The 19,600-nt window shown below is 39.8% G+C and overlaps 1 protein-coding gene across 1 annotated transcript in view; it reads left to right on the top strand.

Moving 5' to 3' along the window:
- The window catches only part of LOC310931135 (zona pellucida sperm-binding protein 3-like), a gene marked incomplete at both ends in the record, with an annotated part of 32,414 nt that extends 15,697 nt beyond the window's left edge, over positions 1 to 16,717 (top strand). The window contains 2 exons of the mRNA XM_083894245.1: positions 6,067 to 6,133; positions 16,286 to 16,717. Of these exons, the coding sequence (XP_083750371.1) occupies positions 6,067 to 6,133; positions 16,286 to 16,717 (499 nt within the window). The remainder of the gene's footprint in view (positions 1 to 6,066; positions 6,134 to 16,285) is intronic.
- Positions 16,718 to 19,600: the final 2,883 nt, after the last annotated feature.

Genomic DNA, 19,600 nt, shown 5'->3' with positions numbered 1-19,600 from the left:
TAATTAATATGCAATGTGGGGCGTTTACATGCAATTTTGCGTGTGCTGGGAGGAGAAAATGTAAATATGTTATTTTTTTGTTTTTTATTTTTGCGTGTATAATTACCAATTTCAGTAGGTCCCCCGCAAAACAGCAGTGGGCTGTTTTGCATCCAGCCCGCTGCTGGATGCAAAACAATCCAGCAGCGGGCGCAATGTTTAAGCATGCGCACACAATTTAGAGCTCTCTATTTGGGATCTTAGTAAATCAGGCCCTAAGAGTACAAAAGAAAGAGCACTATACTAAATTACCAGAGAACAGTAAAAACAATATTAATGGCATATGGGATATATTAAACAGTATAATTAGAAATAACTCAAAGCAGATTGATTATCCTACATTCTTTTTAGAAAAAGATAAGATTATTCATAGCATGGATGAAGTGGTAAATAGATTTAATAATTTGTAAATGTTGGACCAAACTTGGCTAAAGAATTTCAAGATCCAGGAATAAGGAATGATAAGCTGATAGAAAGGAATCCAGATACAACATTTCATAAACCAGTGCAGGAAAAGGAGATACTTGATATAATGTTACTAAATGCAAAACCAAGACATCCACTGATTATCATGATATAAATATAAAAGTAATAAAACATGATGTTATTTCCAAACCACTCACACACATTTTTAATTTGTCACTGCAAAACAGTCAATTTGGCAATAATATGAAAATAGCTAACCCCTCATACATTTTGACAAAAACAACTGAATGGAATTAGCTGAAGCCTTGTGCAATATGCCAGTTTTTGGAGCGGCATCTGTGAAGACTAATGAGATTTTGGGTCAGCTGGTCAAACGGAAGCCAGGCAGAGGCTGTCATTCTGATGTCCATCTCCTCATTCACCTGCTAATAGGATCAAAAGCAGGAGGGTCAGGGCTGGGCAGTCAGTCGGACGCAGGCTAATGCTGAACACACGCCACCTTCGCCCATCTGCCCCAGATGGACCATCAAACCAGTCCCTGGGGATTAGGTATATGACTCACTGACGAGTGTGTATAATTATCCGATGCCCCATCCTCACTAAGTTTTCCATTGTTTGCTCTATACTTTCAAGATGACACATCCAAATAGATTATCCCCCTCTCAAGCAGTAATCCTGTGGCCCAAGTGTCGAGGTGACCACTGAACGAGGAAACCCCTGAGCCTCAACATTAAAACCTAAACTATGACTCTGCATTTATTTAGACCACAGTGGGGATGTCTGACGGAAGGAGTGATTAATCATGTTCCAAAATATTTGAAGAGCTTTTTGCAGGATAATGACTTGTAACTCATAAAGGTGTGAATTGATTTTTTTGTTGGTGACAAACTTAAAGCTGCAGTAATCAGGATTAACAATCACATATAAAACTAGAACTGCTGTAAAAGGATGCAAATGAACATACATGAAGAGGAAGACGATGAGATGGACAGCAAGGGGACAAGCAGACGTGCCTCGTTTGTTTACTACGGAAGCAGAAGTGAAGCTTCTTCTTCTGCTTCATCTTAGACAACACTGCAAATGTCAAAATGACTGACTGAAGAAAACTAAAAACATTCAATTTTATATATTATATTGTATTATATATATATCTTTTTGCACAACTCGCTGTTGGCAAAATTCACAACAGGGTTTTGATCCATGAATCAACCAATACATTTCCTGGTTCAATTGGAATTGGTATTTAAACAGTCCTCCTCATCATGCTGTTCATTTGACATCGTCAGTCCAAGACGACAACAATTGATCAACAGCACCTTGCCATTGCAAGCCTTCAAACAGGATGTTCTCAGATGGAAGAGATACAGAAAGGCATAGAAGTAAAGGGTAAAGGTCAGGGTGTCTGCCCATTTTCTGTTGTTTGCCAGATCATTTTGTGAATTTACCATCAACTCCTTTGTAAAATAAACAATTTTGTTTAATGTTGTTAATTACATCTTGGTTATTTGTGTTGCTACCCTTCCACCCCAAATGAGCTGGGATGTAACAAATGGCATATAAAAATAAAAGTATCCATGTCAGCACCAAAATGACATCATTTTTTACCAATCAGGGAGATTTTTCCTCAGACTCACAGTTTTTGATGTGTTCTAGAAAAGCAGTAATGACGGGTAGAATAATTTCCTTCTCCTCATTTAAAAAGAAAAAAGACATTTTATTTGAAATAGAATTGGAACATCGTCCAGGGTGGACGTGAGTCTGACCCTGGGACGGACGGCTGCGGGTCTCTCCTGATCCGGGTGGCCGGTGTATTATTCCAAATGACCAAATATTATATTATAAATATTGTGTCTTGAAATTGCAGTAAGCTCTATTGCAATTAAGATAAATTGTATTAATTGTTCAGGCCTACACTACAGTATATGCCAACATATGCAAATATATTTTACACAAAGCAAGCCAATCCACTTTTCTATGTTGATAAGAGTATTAAAGCGGAACTAGACCGGAAGTTTCTATTATCGCTGTTTTTTTTGGTGTGTATCTGCGTCATTACCTTGTTTATGAAGACTGACGGTTCGAAACAAACAGTTCAGCCATTGCTGAGAACGCTGTGTTTTATTGTAATCTCGGGGCTCAACGAGATCTCTGAAAATTCCGTAATAGTTACGTAAGCAGCGGTTCTCCTGAACAACCGATCGTCCTGCTCCGGGCACTAGTCCGGGCACATCCGGTTACGTACATTGAACCGCAGAAGAAGAAGAACATCCGTTGTGGAGGTGTTTCACGAGCAACAGTGTCTTCTGACTCTGGGTCTGACTCCGGTTTAAAGTCATAAAAGGGACTGCGGCGGGGAGTCGTGAAGAAGCTATTTTTAAACATTGTTAAAACAATGTTTTGATAATGAGGAGCAGTGCATCCGCCGTTCCAGAGGGGGGCGCTGCGCTTCTGAGAACGGATGTGCTGGATAGTACTGGCCAATCACAAGACTCTGTCTTCTGGGGGTGAAAGTTCACTCTGAAATCTCGCAGCAGAAAAACACTGTCAGAAAAGAGGATTTCTATCAGCTAGTTTGCAGCAACTAGGAGGTTTTTGACCATAAAAACAAGTTAATATATGTAAGTAGACCTCCATAACTAACATATATGTGCAACAGGACCACTCTATGTGACCTTTAAAATGAGGAAAAATAATGGTGCAAAAAGAAATCAAGGAACATTTAGAAAAGATAAAAATGTGTGATTAATCGCGAGTTAACTATGACATTAATGCGATTAATTGCTATTAAATATTGTAATCGTTTGACAGCACTAACAGATACACATTTCGGTTCCCGATAGAAACAATAGAAACTGATACAGCCGTTGTAAACTAGATCACCTTTTCTATATGTGGTTGTTAAAAAGAACCCCGGCTATGAAGACTTGTAGTTCTTAAAAGATAAATGTTAGTATCAGTTATAATTAATTGATATAGAAAATAGGGCTGTCAAAATTAACGCATTAACGCAGGATGATTAATTTGTGGAATTAACGCGTTAATTGTTTTAACGCATTAACGCACTTTCTCACTTTCATCGCACTACGAGTAGACGTGCAGTTTATGAACAGGCAAGACAGGCAACTGCATGGGGCCCCGAGCCGATAGGGGGGCTCCCGACACTCAGAGCCTAAATTCCCCAGTGAGAAGCCGCATACCTGTCCCCCTTAAACAACAATGGTTGATTTGCAATGACATCTCTGTCGGAAACCTCCCTAATGGGGCCCCACGTCACCTCACGCTAACCTGTGTGAAGTTATAGTTCTGTTCTGCAAGTTGTAAATGAAGCTGAAGGAAAATGAAGAGGAGTTATCAATCAGGAAGTTAGAAGAGGAAGAAAAAAGAAAGACACACAGCTGTAAGTGGCGCAGATAATGATATAATCATAACATTAACAGTCACTGTCTAACTAACGGGGACACAGACAGCAGCTAACATTAGCGTCAGAATGCTAGCTGACGCTAACGCTAACTAGTAGTAACAGTGCTTCAAAGGTGCTGATGAGGAATTTCCTGCTGTGGGTTTAGTAAGAAAACTATTTAACTTCTATACTTTAAATTTTGTTTATAATGTGAGTTATTTACAGTGCAATGTGTAGTTTTTTCAAAAAGTTTTTTCAAATTTATTAACAGTATTATATTTTTTCTATTTATTTATCTTGTCTTATAATGTGGGTTCTTTACAATGTAATGTTTATTTTTTACTAAGTTTGTATAGGTTTTTACAAGTTATTTACAGTATTTTATTGTTCTTTACATTTATATTTTCACATACTTTATTTATCGCTCCGTTCCTACAACAATATAAAGAGAAAATTAGAATTTTTCAGGCATATTTACGAATGGTAATTAATCGTGATTAATCCACAGCTACCCTGTGATTAATCTAATTAAACATTTTAATCTTTTGACAGCCCTAATAAAAAAACCTTCTTGATGTCTTCGTTTTTATAAAATTTGTAAAAATAGTTTAACTCATAGGTCGCCATTGCTGTTAACGTCGCAATGCACTCTGGGTAGTGACGTCAAACGGTTGTACTGGGGGCTTCGGGACCCTGTTGTGACTGTTCAGTATAAACATGTCATGTGTTCAGCCTTTTCAATTTGAACCCGAGCGAAACATACAGGAGGAGGACAGCACTGACAATGTTTCACAAAACGAGCATCAAAATGAAGAGCAAGAAAAACGGGATGAGGCGAGAGTGGGACAAAACCGGTGGTGTATGTGCGGCAACTGCGTCTTCATGGTAACCGAGAGGGAGAGTGTTTGTTGTCAAAAGTTCCAATTCTTGTCAGCAGATGTTTACGGTAAGCTATTGTGGGATCAAACTTATTCCAATATCAATCATTTTGGAAATTATTAGCATCCAGAGCTGTCGTGTGCTTTATAGATAATTAGGATATACAGTGAAGCGGCGACTGCAGAAGTGGGTTGTCTGCTCAGGAGAGCATCCAGCGTCTCTTGTCTCTGGCGCTTTTTTAACACGAATTTCACTCGCTTCACGCAGGCGTTTAGGCTCCTTATGTGGGAGAATTGTCGGACAGGCATTTGGTTTAAGTCTCCGTTTGTATCCACCCGCTCCGGTGAAGTCTTTTAGCAGCTGTGGTCGACTAAAAGGCAACAAGGGAAGTGCTGTGAGTTTACACAGCTTTCCCACTGACAAGAAGAGGAGAAAGGTACCGTGGCCCTGAGGTGCAAAACACAAACGCAAATCACAAAACACATCACAAATCAAAAACACAAACGCAAATCAAAAACACAAACGCAAATCAAAAAACACAAATGCAAATCAAAAAACACAAACGCAAATCAAAAAACACAAACGCAAATCAAAAACACAAAAACATTAACTCAAAACGGAAACACAAATCACACAACACAAACACAAAAGCAGAAAACACGAAAACACGAAAACATTAACTGACAACGCAAAACACAAAAATAGAAAACACGAAAACATTAACTCACAACGCAAACACAAAAGCAGAAAACACGAAAACATTAACTCACAACGCAAACACAAAAGCAGAAAACAAAAAAACATTAACTCAACGCAAACACAAATGCAGAAAACACAAACACATTAACTCACAACGCAAACACAAAAGCAGAAAACACAAACACATTAACACACAACGCAAACACAAAAGCAGAAAACACGAAAACTTTAACTCACTGTAGCTCACTTGGTAGAGCTGCCATCCCAAGTAGAAGTGCACACTACAGATAGCCCCAGTTCAAATCCCGACCGAAGCAGAAAACTAAACATTCAACCTACATTGGTCTATGAATGTGGGTGATTTGTCTTGTATCTAAACAATATATGAAGAGCTTCTCTTTCAGTTCACTGAATACTCATGAAACTGAGGGAACAGTTTTTTTTAGTGTGTTTTCTGCTTTTGTGTTTGCGTTGTCAGTTAATGTTTTCGTGTTTTCTGCTTTTGTGTTTGCGTTGTGATTTGTGTTTCCGTGTTGAGTTAATGTTTTTGTGTTATTTGATTTGCGTTTGTGTTTTTGATGTGTGTTGTGTTTTGTGATTTGCGTTTGTGTTTTGCACCTCAGGGCCACCGTAGAAAGGAGTGGGAAGATGCCTGTGGAAGGACACAACTTCCTAAAGATCCGCGGCTGTGTTCTCTACATTTTTCGCCAGAAGCATTTGAGGCTTTTAGTTGTTATTAAATTGTTGGTTAAGTTAATATTCTTTAACCTCGCTATCAAGGAGATTGTGAAGTGAGAGGAAATCTTGGAGGTAGACCAATTATTAATAACAATAATAATAATAATGCATTATATTTGAAGGCGCCTTTCATGACACTCAATCAAATTGTTAGATGATTTAAATGCTGCAACGACAATCTCTGTTTCTCACATTTTGGCCCATGTCTCCTCTGACTTTATATCCATGATCCACGATCTTGTTGTGAGTTGTGTTTCATTATATGCTCAATGTATCTATCCTATAGGGATCTGTACATGGTTCAGATGAAGGTCCCAGGTCACAGTACTATTCCAAACCACTGTTCAACATGACAACTTGTCTCCCTTGATATTCCAGTCCTGTCTTCCAACAACTTCAGAAAAAACTCACCTGTAGTAGGGCATTGCAACACCTGAAGTAGCTAGGGGATTGCAAATATGATCTACTACAGCAAACAGAATGGTAGATAATAAATGTATTGATTTTTAGTGGAAATTTTTCATGACTAAATTCATACTGAAACAATTCCCAAACATAACCACGGCGAATGACGGTAGGCTAAGCTACACGTGAACACTGCCGTGGTCTCCGATCACATCTCCAGTCCATAAAATAGTAAAATTATTGTTTTTTTGTCAATGTTGAAATAATGCCCTGTATTACTTTAAAGGGGAAATAAGTCGTTTATAGTGCCATCTAGAGGAGAGGCTGAAATTTACAACCAAGAACTGCTGCTCTGCTCACCCCCTCCCTTCCCTGAGCGCTACGGTATCCGCAGCTGGTCAAATGTCGTCCTCGTCGTCTTTCTCCGTGTCAGCAGATGAGGTTCGTGAGGTGAGGGAGAGGGCGAGCTACCGCGGCCGTAGCAGACGAAGCGGAGAGAGAGGAGGCGGGACTTCCGCTACAAGTAAAGAGACGCTTGTTTTGTTCTCTCGCGTTTGTCCTTACAGGCTCCGGTAGAAATATGGCGTCTCGCTGCTAACATGCTAACAGTGGCTATGCAACCGCGGTCCGCGGTCATGTTATTTTACATGACTTTTTGAAACACTACGAAAATGAAACAAAAACTATTATACAGCGACTAGACAATGCAGGAGCACATTATATGTATAAAAAAGTGGATTTTGGGTTATATAAACCCATAAATACTACATATTGTACCTTTAAGCTAAATTTAAAGTAACATTTTTAACTCATCAAGTTAAATGAGTAATTTCAAGTTGAAGCAGAAGCTAAGTTATACTTATGTAAATAACTTGAGGTACATTCAATTGTTTTTTTTCTCACACTTGTTTCTCAAACCTGTGAAAAGACAGACACGACTTTAGGGATTATGATACACGTGTAACATAAGGTCAGGAATACAGGACAAATCAATCTAGTCTTTTGTTTTTGTTCTTGGGTGTAGACAAGTAAATTCTACTTTACGATCAATAGTCCCAGTTTAGATGATGAGGGAGCAGCTGCCACGATCAATAACCAGGGACAATCCCAGAAGGTCATTACACATTTGTGTTTAATTTTAAGGTACTGATCCAAATAAATAAAATTTCTATCTGTATGTGCACTCGTAAATAAATGTAATATTGTAAATAGTGTGTCAATACCGTTATGTCATTTTCATCATTGTCTTATGAGACAATAACAAACATGACACTGAGAAGAGAGTATTTGTTTTCAAGTGCTACTGTTTTAACAAGGAAGATTGTTGAACATTGGGGAGGGTGGTATATGTGCTTGTGGAACTGATGTGGATATTATGGGTTTTTATTCAAGAACAGTATTTGTTCTACTGTATTAGGATTCAGGAGATTCCTCTTCTTTGAAATGACTTCTCCTGCTTTTGAGAACACTCTCTCACAGGGAACAGATGAGGCTGGGATGCACAAGTATCCAACTGAAAGCTTATACAGGTTAGGGGTAAATGACTTTCTGCCCCTCCCAATAGATCAGTTGGTCCTCGGTCCTCCCAATATTTGGTTCAGAAAGGTATCGCTGAACCTCCACTGAGGCATCAGCTGTTAGGTTGTGGGTCATTCTGTAAGCCATAACAGAAGCATCTAGATGACTCCACAGTGTTGTTCCTGAGAAACATAAACATATATATAATTATAATTCATATAAATTGACTTAACTAAAGGAGAAAAATAAAATGACCGCGCCTGTCAACTACATTATGTGATGAGGTTGATGATGAAGATATTGGAGATGATGGATGATGGCTGGTGTCCCTTATGATGTTTGCACACTCAGATGAGAGTCTTCATACTGCCTAATGTTTTAAATCTGGGATCGAGTAGTGTTGGAAAGGACATGATGCTGGAGCTCTGTAATGTGGAGAGCTTTTCTCGGAGGTGTTTGCTTCGGTGCTCTCCCAGCTCTCTCGCTTGAGAGTTAGTGCTCCTGGTGGTTTCTTCTTGGAGCATCTTCTCGATCATTTAGACCCAGATACCCTTTTCTCCTCCGATAGCTCGACAGTGGCTTTGTGGAAGAGAGCCAAGATGGACAGACACCCAGTGACGTTGTTGTACTCCTCCGATGTTAAGACGGGTATGTCACTGTCTAAGCCACTCAAAGCTGCCCCCACAGGCTCCCTTTGGTCCACCGACCTCTGGAGCATTTGGAAGGCGCTGTTCCATCGGGTTTCCACCTCCTGGATTAGTTTAAAGGTACAATATGTAGTATTTATGGGTTTATATAACCCAAAATCCACTTTTTTATACATATTATGTGCTCCTGCATTGTCTAGTCGCTGTATAATAGTTTGTGTTTCATTTTCGTAGTGTTTCAAAAAGTCATGTAAAATAACATGACCGCGGTTGCATTGCCACTGTTAGCAGCGAGACGCCATGTTTCTACCGGAGCCTGTAAGGACAAACGCGAGAGAACAAAACAAGTGTCTCTTTACTTGTAGCGGAAGTCCCGCCTCCTCTCTCTCAGCTTCGTCTGCTACGGCTGCGGTAGCTCGCCCTCTCCCTCGCCTCACGAACCTCATCTGCTGACACGGAGAAAGACGACGAGGACGACATTTGACCAGCTGCGGATACCGTAGCGCTCAGGGAAGGGAGGGGGTGAGCAGAGGAGCAGGTCTTTGTTGTAAATTTCAGCCTCTCCTCTAGATGGCACTATAAACTACTTATTTCCCCTTTAAATTGAGGCTTCCCCATTTGCTCCTGAATCAGTCCAAGCTTCTCCTTTAAAACACAAAAAAATAAAGTTATTGTGAAAAATGGAGCAATAATAAACAAATAATACATTAACAGATATGAAAATGTTGTCAGTGAACCAACTTTGGCACTTGCTCCAGAAATATCCTACCAGATTCCTTGCCTTCGTTCACATAGTGGACAACACAGGTCAAATCAAGAGACTTTTTCACAATGAGATTTAAATATGTTTATCTAAATTTACAGCAGTGTGTTTTTCAGGGAAATAGACCACTCCCACGACAGTTGACCTGAGTGCCTGCATCAATATAGTGGCATGTTAAAGCCAGGTAGGCATCCATGTTAATGGATGTCCACATATCAGATGTTAAACTCCCTGAAGTTTGGCCTCCTGCTTCTCCTCCTCATATTTGGCCTTGACCATAGCCTTCACAGCCTAATAGAAAATAAGAAAATAGTGGTTAGTTTTCATATGTAAAATTACCTTCATACTTTTTTTTTTTACCAAACACACCTTCCTTGTTTGGATTACATAGGTTGGATCCAATTTTGCAAATCCCTGATCCTCCTCAATGCTGAAAGGCTGTGTGTCTCACACAATCATGGAGACCAAGGCCTCATCCAGTTTCTGCTTCCTAGTCACTGGAAGAAAACAACATAAGCTTTATAAATACTGTATGAGTTCTGTTAATGTCATTATCATTGTGGTTGTCAACCACAATGATAAAGACATTAACAGAACCAATATGGTAACAACATTGGAAGAGTGTCTTATTAATATGATTTCAATTGGACTCAATTTGGGTTGGTGCACCTCTGTTGGCCTGAGTATCTGCTTTCAAAGGCACGGAGATGCCTCAGCATAGATCAAGTATTGTTGTTGTAGCCCAACTCCTTTGCACACAACAACCATTTGACCTGGGAATGAAATGAAATATATATTTTTAAAAAACAGGGTGAAGAATGCTATTAGAGTATGGGATCACAAACCTAAAAGATGTAGACTTTACAACTATACCTTGTTTTGGGTAAAATAGGGTAGGCCCCACTATGAAAAAAAAACTATTACCGTATTATCAGAAACAAGATCAAAATGTTTCCATACTGGGGAATGTTTTCCCATCAAATGGCACACGCCTCGGTACGCGCTCCGCTTATCACATCCTGGATTACTCTGCACAAGCTCCGATGGTCACGACGTCTTCTGCTTTCTCTGTAAGCCATGGATCCTACTCTGCCTCAGGAGCTTCCCCGGTGTTCCTCCATCTTCATCGTGAGTTTGTTCCGAAGCTGTCAGAACTTCCCCGGCTTCGCTTCGTCCCCGACTCAACTGCAACGGACGCCCTCATCTCCCCCTGCTTTCTCTCACTGCAACTAGATTTTGATGATTAAAAGCTGTTAAAATTCTCTCGTCTGCATTTTCGGGTCCAACTTCTCTAACTCGATCTTTATACCAACGAGGGATCTTATATTTGAAATTCCGACTTTTAAATTAATTACACATTTAAATGTGATAATATTTGTTTATATTATATTTAATTGGTGACTACTCAAAAAGAAGCAGAGACAAGCGTGTAAGAATGAAACTATGTCTCCTGTTTGTTAACTTTGACAGTTCCGACTGCACTTCCTGCAATGTTCCTCAGAAGTGTCACGTGACATTGCTGTGACCTCTGGTGTTATATGGGTCATGGCGCAGCCCATCGTCCATGGTTTTTACAAAATGATCCCAACAGAAATATTTTAAAGAATTTTAATTCATTTAAACTTAGTAACGTTAGGTTTATATCAGGAAGGCTGTTCAGAACAACGCTGTGCAAGCTGACACTGGGCTAACTTTTCTTTTCTTGGGTGAGTTTCTCTGACAGGGACAGGTTAGCAAAGTAGTGCTAGCACAGCCCTGTGAGCAACTGGTTGAAAAACTTTTGACCATTTTAGCAGGTGACAGCAGCCAAGGCGAATAAACCCCAATCTACACTTTTGGGTCTTGTTAGTGGGTGCCCTTAGTGACTTTTAAACGACTATTCACAACATTCATTACTTGACGGTCTGACTGTCATTCACACACAGGTATATTGTTTTGCTCTTACTAACCTTCAGACCTCTCCAGTCTCAAAAACACAGTTCAACTCCTTTTGGCCCTCTCTATAAAGTATTTCTCCATCAGAAAGCAAATATTTCCTCGTTGGTATGCTTTCTTGACATTAATCTTGGGAGTAGCACTCATACAATATAAACAAAACGGATGAGCTGACATCAGTAATTTTTTTACTTATTAATCCTCATCTGTTGTGTGGTATTTGTTTAAAAAAAACAATAGTATAACTCGATAACTGAAGGATGGACATCTCATTACTAATTTAGTAATGAAATAGGGCTACAGGTCTGGAATCATTATTTACTTCTTTGGCATGGGTATGATAGTGGAATTATTCCAGATTATATATCACCCAAGAGTGAGCTCTGCAGCACACGTACGAAAGGTGAAATTCCATCCAGAACGTACATGTTTAATTATAATATAGTGTGCTTCTAGTGATGTTTTGCTGTTTAATTTCATTAATTCATCCCATTCATTCAAATAGAGAAATGTCGATGTGTCCTGGCACTGTGTGAATGGGTGAATGGCAAAACTGTGACAGAGAGCAGCTACAGCATTTTCAAGACTAAGAAAGCACTATATAAACACAAACCATATTAGCTGAAGCTCACACATATGTACTGATAGGAGTTGAATGTGTTTATAAAGAGAAAGGGTGCATGTGCATGGTGTTATTAATTAGAATATGTATGTGCATAAGCACTTTCTGTGTTTCATGCATATGCCAACTTTTAACATGAATCCTGTGCACAGTTTTGTAAATGAGCGTGCTGGTTAACTGCCTTACTGTCTGGGTCGCCAGCTGCTTGGCAGCAGACCAAAAGGCTCTGCAGGGGGTTATAAATACAGCTCAAAAGATCATTGGCCATCCTCGTCCCTCCCTGGAGGAGGTGGCCAACATCTCAGTAAAGCCTTGGCCATTGTCAATGACTGCACCCGCCCAGGATACCATCTGTTAGCTGCTCTCAAGGAAATGCTACAGATCACTGAAAACACAGACGAACACACTCAGTCACAGTTTCTCTCCTACACTGAGCAGAGTTAAACTTAAAAGTTGAATGTTGTTTAATTTTTCCCTATTTTTTTTTTTTGTTTGTTTTAAATGATACAATGACACTATTTTGTATTTTGAACTTTGAAAGATGTTATAGTTCATCCATGAGGATGAAAGGTTCCCCTAAGAACCAAATACACACAACAGTAGTGATGAACATTAGTGCTGCAGCTTCTCTTTGCTTCTTTATGACATGAAACTGAATATCTTTGGTTTGTGGACATTTAAAACAATCCTGGAAAATAAAATGGCTGCAAACAACTTGGGCTCTGCCTGGTCAAGTATGAAAGCTCAAAAATGCGCGCTCCCTCTAGTGCAAGTGCTGTCTCGATTCTCAGAAAAATTACGTTGAGGGTCAAGTTTAAGGGCTGTATCGCCCTCAATATTGAGATTTTCCGAGACCACCCTTGGGAGCAAGGGCTACCCAGAATGCATTGCGTGTTTTCACATAAGAAAGATGGCGTCGAAAGCAGCGAAGCGAGTGCGATACAAATTAAGTATTTTCTTTGTTAATAGAGATATAAAAATGATGAAAAACATTGTATTATCTTAGTTTAGGCCCATATTATGGATTACTGACGTCATTGTTGCGTAACATTTATTTTTATTATACGATCTTTTGTCAATAGCCGGCCAGTGCGGACAAGCGATGGTTTGCTATGGTTTACTTTTCAATAAGTCGTGGTGTGTGGTTATTGTCAGCTGAATATGTCCGTGGTTGTGGTATTTGTATGAGTATCATCTTATAACTAACTGACAACCTAATAACTTGACTGACAAACGGATCGTTATAAATGATCGTGACGTAAATGTGTTCTTCTTCTTCTTTTTTGGAGTTGACAGACTGGACGCAGCTTTCGCGTTATTCTGCCCCCTACAGTCTGAAGACGTATCTGCATTTAAGGGGTGACAAGCTGGCCCAAAGTACTGAATGATTTTAGGCCTATTGCACTGACATCTATCGTCATGAAAACGTTTGGAAAAAAATAGTAAGAAATGAAATCTTAAAGAAGACGAGTCTGATAGGATAGGACACAAAGAGTGCCAGTCAATGGAGTACTGTCTGACCAGATATGTTCCTCCACTGGCCTCTCCTCAGGGCTGTGTCCTGTCTCCTCCTCTGTTCATCCTTTACACCAACATGTGCCGCATCAGCAGAGGAGACAGATTTATTTTAAAGTATGCAGATGACTCTGTTAGTGTAAGCCTGCTACAAGGGAATCAACAGAAAGATGCTCACTATGTTTTACCGCTGGTTCATTGAATCTGTCATCTCTTTTTACCTGGTCTCTTGGTTCAGCAACCTATCACTAAAAAAAATAAGAATTCCTTGAACCAAATTGTAAGGTGGGCTAGTAGGCTGATTGGAGAGACTACACACTAACTTATTTAACTCATTGACTGCACAGACTTCTTAATATATTTATATATCTATTTATTCTGGGTTAGCTGCATGTATCTGTTATGATGACTTTTATTCTGCATCTTATCCCCTGAATTGTAATACTTTGTTTTTTAACCATGTCTTTATGTCTGAGCACTGTTGCCACTGTTTATGTCACTGTTTTCTGTCAATATCATTAATGTTGTCTATGTGTGTGTAAGCAGCCTACTCTCTTTTTACCTGCAACCAAATCTACCCTCGGGTACAATAAAAGTTACCTTATTTCATGACATCATTTTGAGTCGTGTGGGATATTATGACATTTTTAATTTCATTAACATGAGAAGCAAAGTAGTTTAAAAAAGCAGAGAGAGCACAGGGATTGATAGCTTTACAATTTTGGAGAATAATAAGTTACATTGTCATTATTATCAAAGAAACACATGCAGGGTATTCTTTTCACAGTCCATGGTTAATAAAGCAAAGTGCTTGACACTGCAATCTTGCCATTCAACAAATTAATTGACATGCACTCATCATCATTCACATACTGCAAGTGCATTCCTCAGACAGACACACTGAAGAACGTCATCAACATTCCATCAACAACCATTCCACACACTTCTGTTGGGAAAGGAATGTTAACTTGCACCTACACACGCTGTGTGCTACACACCCAAAAAGCTTTTTGTAATCATAGTGGACAGGGTAATAAGTACAGTGGTAAATTTTCATTATTTTCCTTTATAAAGCATTGTTTGTTTGGATAAGAAATTTCAGTTAAATATATCATATAAGAGGCAAACACATTGATATTTGAGAAGTGAAATAATGTTTATATGATTTACAGAAAGTGTGCAAGAATTATTTAAACAAAATTAGGCATGTGCATAAGTTCATGTCATTTTATTGATTTCAATACCTTTAGCACTAATTATTGGAACTCAAAATTGGTTTGGTAACCTCAGTGACCCTTGACCTCCATACACAGGTGAATCCAATCATGACAAAGGGTATTTAAGGAGGCCAACTGTAAGTGTTTCTCCTCTTTGGCACACCTGTAGTGATGGGGGAGGGCTGGAATCTGAATTATCATATTAAATATCTAAATTTGCTTTTCCTTCTTCAGAATTTGTGCTTGCCGTACAATTTCAGCATTGATCTTTGTAAGATGCTAATTTACATAAACTCCTCTATTTTCTTGCTTAAAGGGGAAATAAGTAGTTTATAGTGCCATCTAGAGGAGAGGCTGAAATTTACAACAAAGAACTGCTCCTCTGCTCACCCCCTCCCTTCCCTGAGCGCTACGGTATCCGCAGCTGGTCAAATGTCGTCCTCGTTGTCTTTCTCCGTGTCAGCAGATGAGGTTTGTGAGGCGAGGGAGAGGGCGAGCTACCGCGGCCTTAGCAGACAAAGCGGAGAGAGAGGAGGCGGGACTTAAGCTACAAGTAAAGAGACGCTTGTTTTGTTCTCTCACGTTTGTCCTTACAGGCTCCGGTAGAAACATGGCGTCTCGCTGCTAACAGTGGCTATGCAACCACGGCCCGCGACCATGTTATTTAACATGACTTTTAGAAACACTACGAAAATGAAACAAAAACAATTATACAGCGACTAGACAATGCAGGAGCACATAATATGTATAAAAGAGTGGATTTTGGGTTATATAAACCCATAAATACTACATAGTGTCCCTTTAATTAACAGCTCAATTTTCAGTTTTTTGTCAGATGATGATATTTGGCCCTTTTATTTTATTTTTGGGGAAAAGTGTGGCAGGCAGCAATACTTTTACTATGTAATGGAATGTCTCTATCATTAAAGATAATGAATGACCCACTGCTCACGTAAGTATTGTTCACCTCTTGTTGTCACAGTTAAATCAGCAGTTTCCACTCACCTGGGGCCTGTTACATGCAAGTAGGATAAGGAATTAATTGTCACCCACCCACCGGAGGGTCGCGAGAGGTGCTGTGCCTATCACAGCAGACATTGAGCGATAGGCGGGGTTTGAGACAGGTTGGACAATGAGATATCGGTTCGGCGGTGATGCTATCTGTGCAATATCTGTGCAGACTGCTTGGTCCCAAAATTGAGCATCCCACTGCAAGGAGCTCTGCACTCACCATCCCTCAGATGATCTGCATGGAACTTTTTTTTTGTTTTGCGAGCGAGGTTTGTTCCTTTATTCAGTTGGCAATGCTGAAAACCTGAATAAAGGCACAATTTGCCGCACTATTCAGAGGGTGTGTATGTATATTTAGTCTGGCACACATTTTCATCACCTTCCCTGGCCACAGAATATTGTGCTACATCAAAGACAACTTCTACAAAATTGCTGGTAATATTAATTACATTCCAATAATTTGTCACCAAGTTGCTACCAAAGCTGCTGGGAGAGGAGCATTTTGATCGACCTGTGGCTGTGGACCGGGCCCACCGACTTGCAGCGCCAGCTAAAGACGGGAAACCGAGGGCTATCATCGCCAGGCTGCACCACTTCCAGGTAAAGGAGCTGGTGTTGAGGCTGGCGAGGGAGAAAGCTCCACTGCGGTACGACGGGCGTCCTGTGTTTATCTTTCCTGACCTAACTTCAGCGACCATGAAGAAACGGATGGCCTTTCAACATGTCAGGGAGAAGTGCAGAGCCAGGAAATTACGGTGCGGTTTCAGGTACCCGGCGAGGTTCGTGGTAACGGTGAACGACAACACGGGCACGTTTGACACCCCGGCCGAAGCCGAAAAATTCCTCAGTCGAGAGGCTCAGGACTGGGACAGAGATATCATGTCCGGTCGGGATGTGGACTAATTTTCGGACTGTTTTCTAAAACCGGGTGAGGTTAAATGTGTTTTCATTTCATTATTACTCATGTGTGAAGGGAGTCCTCCTTCTAAGTGAAGGGTGGTGAGCAGTTATACGCTAGCGTGGGCTGTTTTTTGGCGCCTACGTTCTAGCTTTGACTTCTTGTTTGGGGTATGGTATCGCAGCTCCGGGGGTGTGTTTCCCCCCTATTTTGTGTTCGTGTGTTGGGTTAGATGTTCTCTCTTTCTTGGCACTCTCTTTTCTTTTCTTTTTTTTTCCTATTTTTGCGTCTACTGCATATTCCTTTTATGCCATGGTCATGTTTCGTTGTAGGTATTACTTATGCTAGGTGAGCCAAGTAAGCACAGTGATGCTACACTAGTGAGCTGGAATGTTAGGGGGATGAATACCCCACTCAAGAGAGGAAAAGTATATGCGCATTTGCGTACACTCAAAGCTGATATTTGCTTCCTTCAAGAAACGCATATTAAAAAAACAGCAGCAAAAGTATTATGTCCTTCCTGGGCATCACATGTCTTCCAATCTAATTTTAGTACAAAGACGAGAGGAGTGGCAATTCTTATTAAGAAAAAAATACCTTTTGTTCATGCACAAACTATTTCGGATGACAGAGGCAGATATTTAATAGTTAAAGGGGAGCTAAATTCAGTACCAGTAACTTTGATAAATGTGTATGGGCCCAATTTCGATGATCCTGTTTTTTTTCAGAATCTTTTCAACAATATATCTAGTATGTCAACCGAAAATATAATCTTAGGTGGAGACCTCAATTGTGTTTTGGATTCTCTTCTTGATAGGCAACACCCCCAAATAAGCCCGTCTAAGTGCAGTATAACCCTCAATAATCTTATACAGTCTAATAATCTGGTCGATGTATGGAGGCTTCTTAACCCTACTGGGAGAGATTTCTCCTTTTTCTCAGCAGTTCACAAGTCTTATTCGAGGATTGATTATTTCATATTGGATTCTAGATTACTGTCACAAATAGTAGAATGTACTTATCACAATATTCTCATATCAGATCATGCCCCAGTCTCTTTAAAGCTTAAATTGAATCATAAACTAGGACAGTTCAACTGGCGTCTAAATAACACCCTTCTGAAAGACAAGGAATTTTGCTCCTATCTTTCAAGCAAAATAGATTTATACATAAATACTAATGACACTAACGAGGTAGACGACTCAATGCTTTGGGAGGCCATGAAGGCTGTTCTGAGGGGCCACATTATTTCCTATGAAGTAGCAGAGAGAAGAAAATCTAAAGAAAAGTTAACTGAAATAGATAAACAACTGTCTGATCTAGAAGCACTGTATAAGGAAAGTAATAATCCTGAGACATTAAGGAAGATTACTGCATTAAAGTACGACTATAATTCTATATTGTCCAAGAATGTTTCACGCTTACTGGCTCAAGTAAGACAAAAGTATTTTGAGTTTGGTGATAAACCCCAGAGATTACTAGCTCGCCAGCTGAGGCAATCTCAGGCTTCCAGGGCCATACATTCCATCAGAACGGGTGATGGGGCTCTCTTGACGGATCCTGAAAAAATTAATAAGTGTTTCGCTAATTTTTACGAGGGTATTTATCAGTCACAGGGTGAACCTGACCTTGGAGCGATGGAAGACTTTTTTGAGAATCTGGGATTGCCTAAACTATCAGGAGAATCTTCTTCCTCGCTAGATGCAGATATTAATTTGAACGAGATTACAGAAGTGATTTCCTCTCTCCCCAATAATAAGGCTGCAGGACCTGATGGTTTTAGTATTGAATTTTTCAAGGTATTCAACTCTAAGCTGTCACCTCTCATACTACGCATTTTAAGTCACTCGGTTCAGGGTTCTATGTTACCCCCAACCCTTTATAAGGCTAATATTTCACTCATTCCCAAACCTGGTCGTGACCCTAAACAGCATAGAAAGCAAAAACAAACAAACAAACAAAAAAAAACAAAAAAAACAAACAGAACATAGCGCGTCTGAAATTATGATATCACTCCATGGTCATAGTAGGACAATAAGGCAAATGACAAAAGAAAAAACATTTATGAGTAAATGGAAGAATAAAATGGAGTATATAAGAACTCGTAAGCATCTGTGGCCAGTGAAGTATTAGGTTTGTAGGTCATTCCCCTTTAAATATCTCAGCACAGGGTCCCATGTCTTGTCGAATACCTCTCCTCTATCTTCGTTATAAAGCCTCAGTCTCTCAAGATGAAGTGTGTTGGACATCTCTCCCAACCACAAGTCATATGTCGGTACCCAGTCCATTTTCCACCAACGTAGAATCAGTTTTTTCGCTATCACCATCCCGAAAAGAATAGCCTTCTTCTCGTATTTGTTGGTAGAAGGTAGAACACTTGTGGCTCCCAGTACCGCTGCCAGCGGGCTGGGGGCCAAGGTTTTTCCAAAAGCCTCAGAAAAACAGTGAAAAATGCTTTTCCAATAGGAGTGGAGTTTACTGCATGACCAAAAGGTATGTGAAAGATTACCCAACATAGATTTACATCGATTACACATGGGTGAAACAGTGGGGTAAAATCTGTGCAGCTTCTCTTGTGAATAGTGGAGTCTGTGTAATATTTTAAATTGTATAAGGGTGTGTCTCACATTGACTGAACATTTATGAACATTACAAAGACATTCCTCCCAAATCTCCCCACTCAACTCCATGCCCAGTTCAACAGCCCATGCATTTTTATAAACCTCTGTATTCAGCAGAGCTCTCTCATTCAGGATTCGATAAAAAAGGGAAACTGCCCCACGTGTGGCCGGATTGAATTGGTTCATTGCCTCGAGACTATCATGTTTGCTCAGAACTTCAAATTCTGGTATATTCTTCTTAACAAAATCTCTTATCTGCAAATATCT

The sequence above is a fragment of the Microchirus variegatus genome, assembly GCF_963457635.1.
Source record: "Microchirus variegatus genome assembly, chromosome: 8".
Classification (NCBI taxonomy): domain Eukaryota; kingdom Metazoa; phylum Chordata; class Actinopteri; order Pleuronectiformes; family Soleidae; genus Microchirus; species Microchirus variegatus.
Note: the sequence above shows the minus strand (reverse complement) of the source record. Positions and strands in the feature narration are given on the sequence as shown.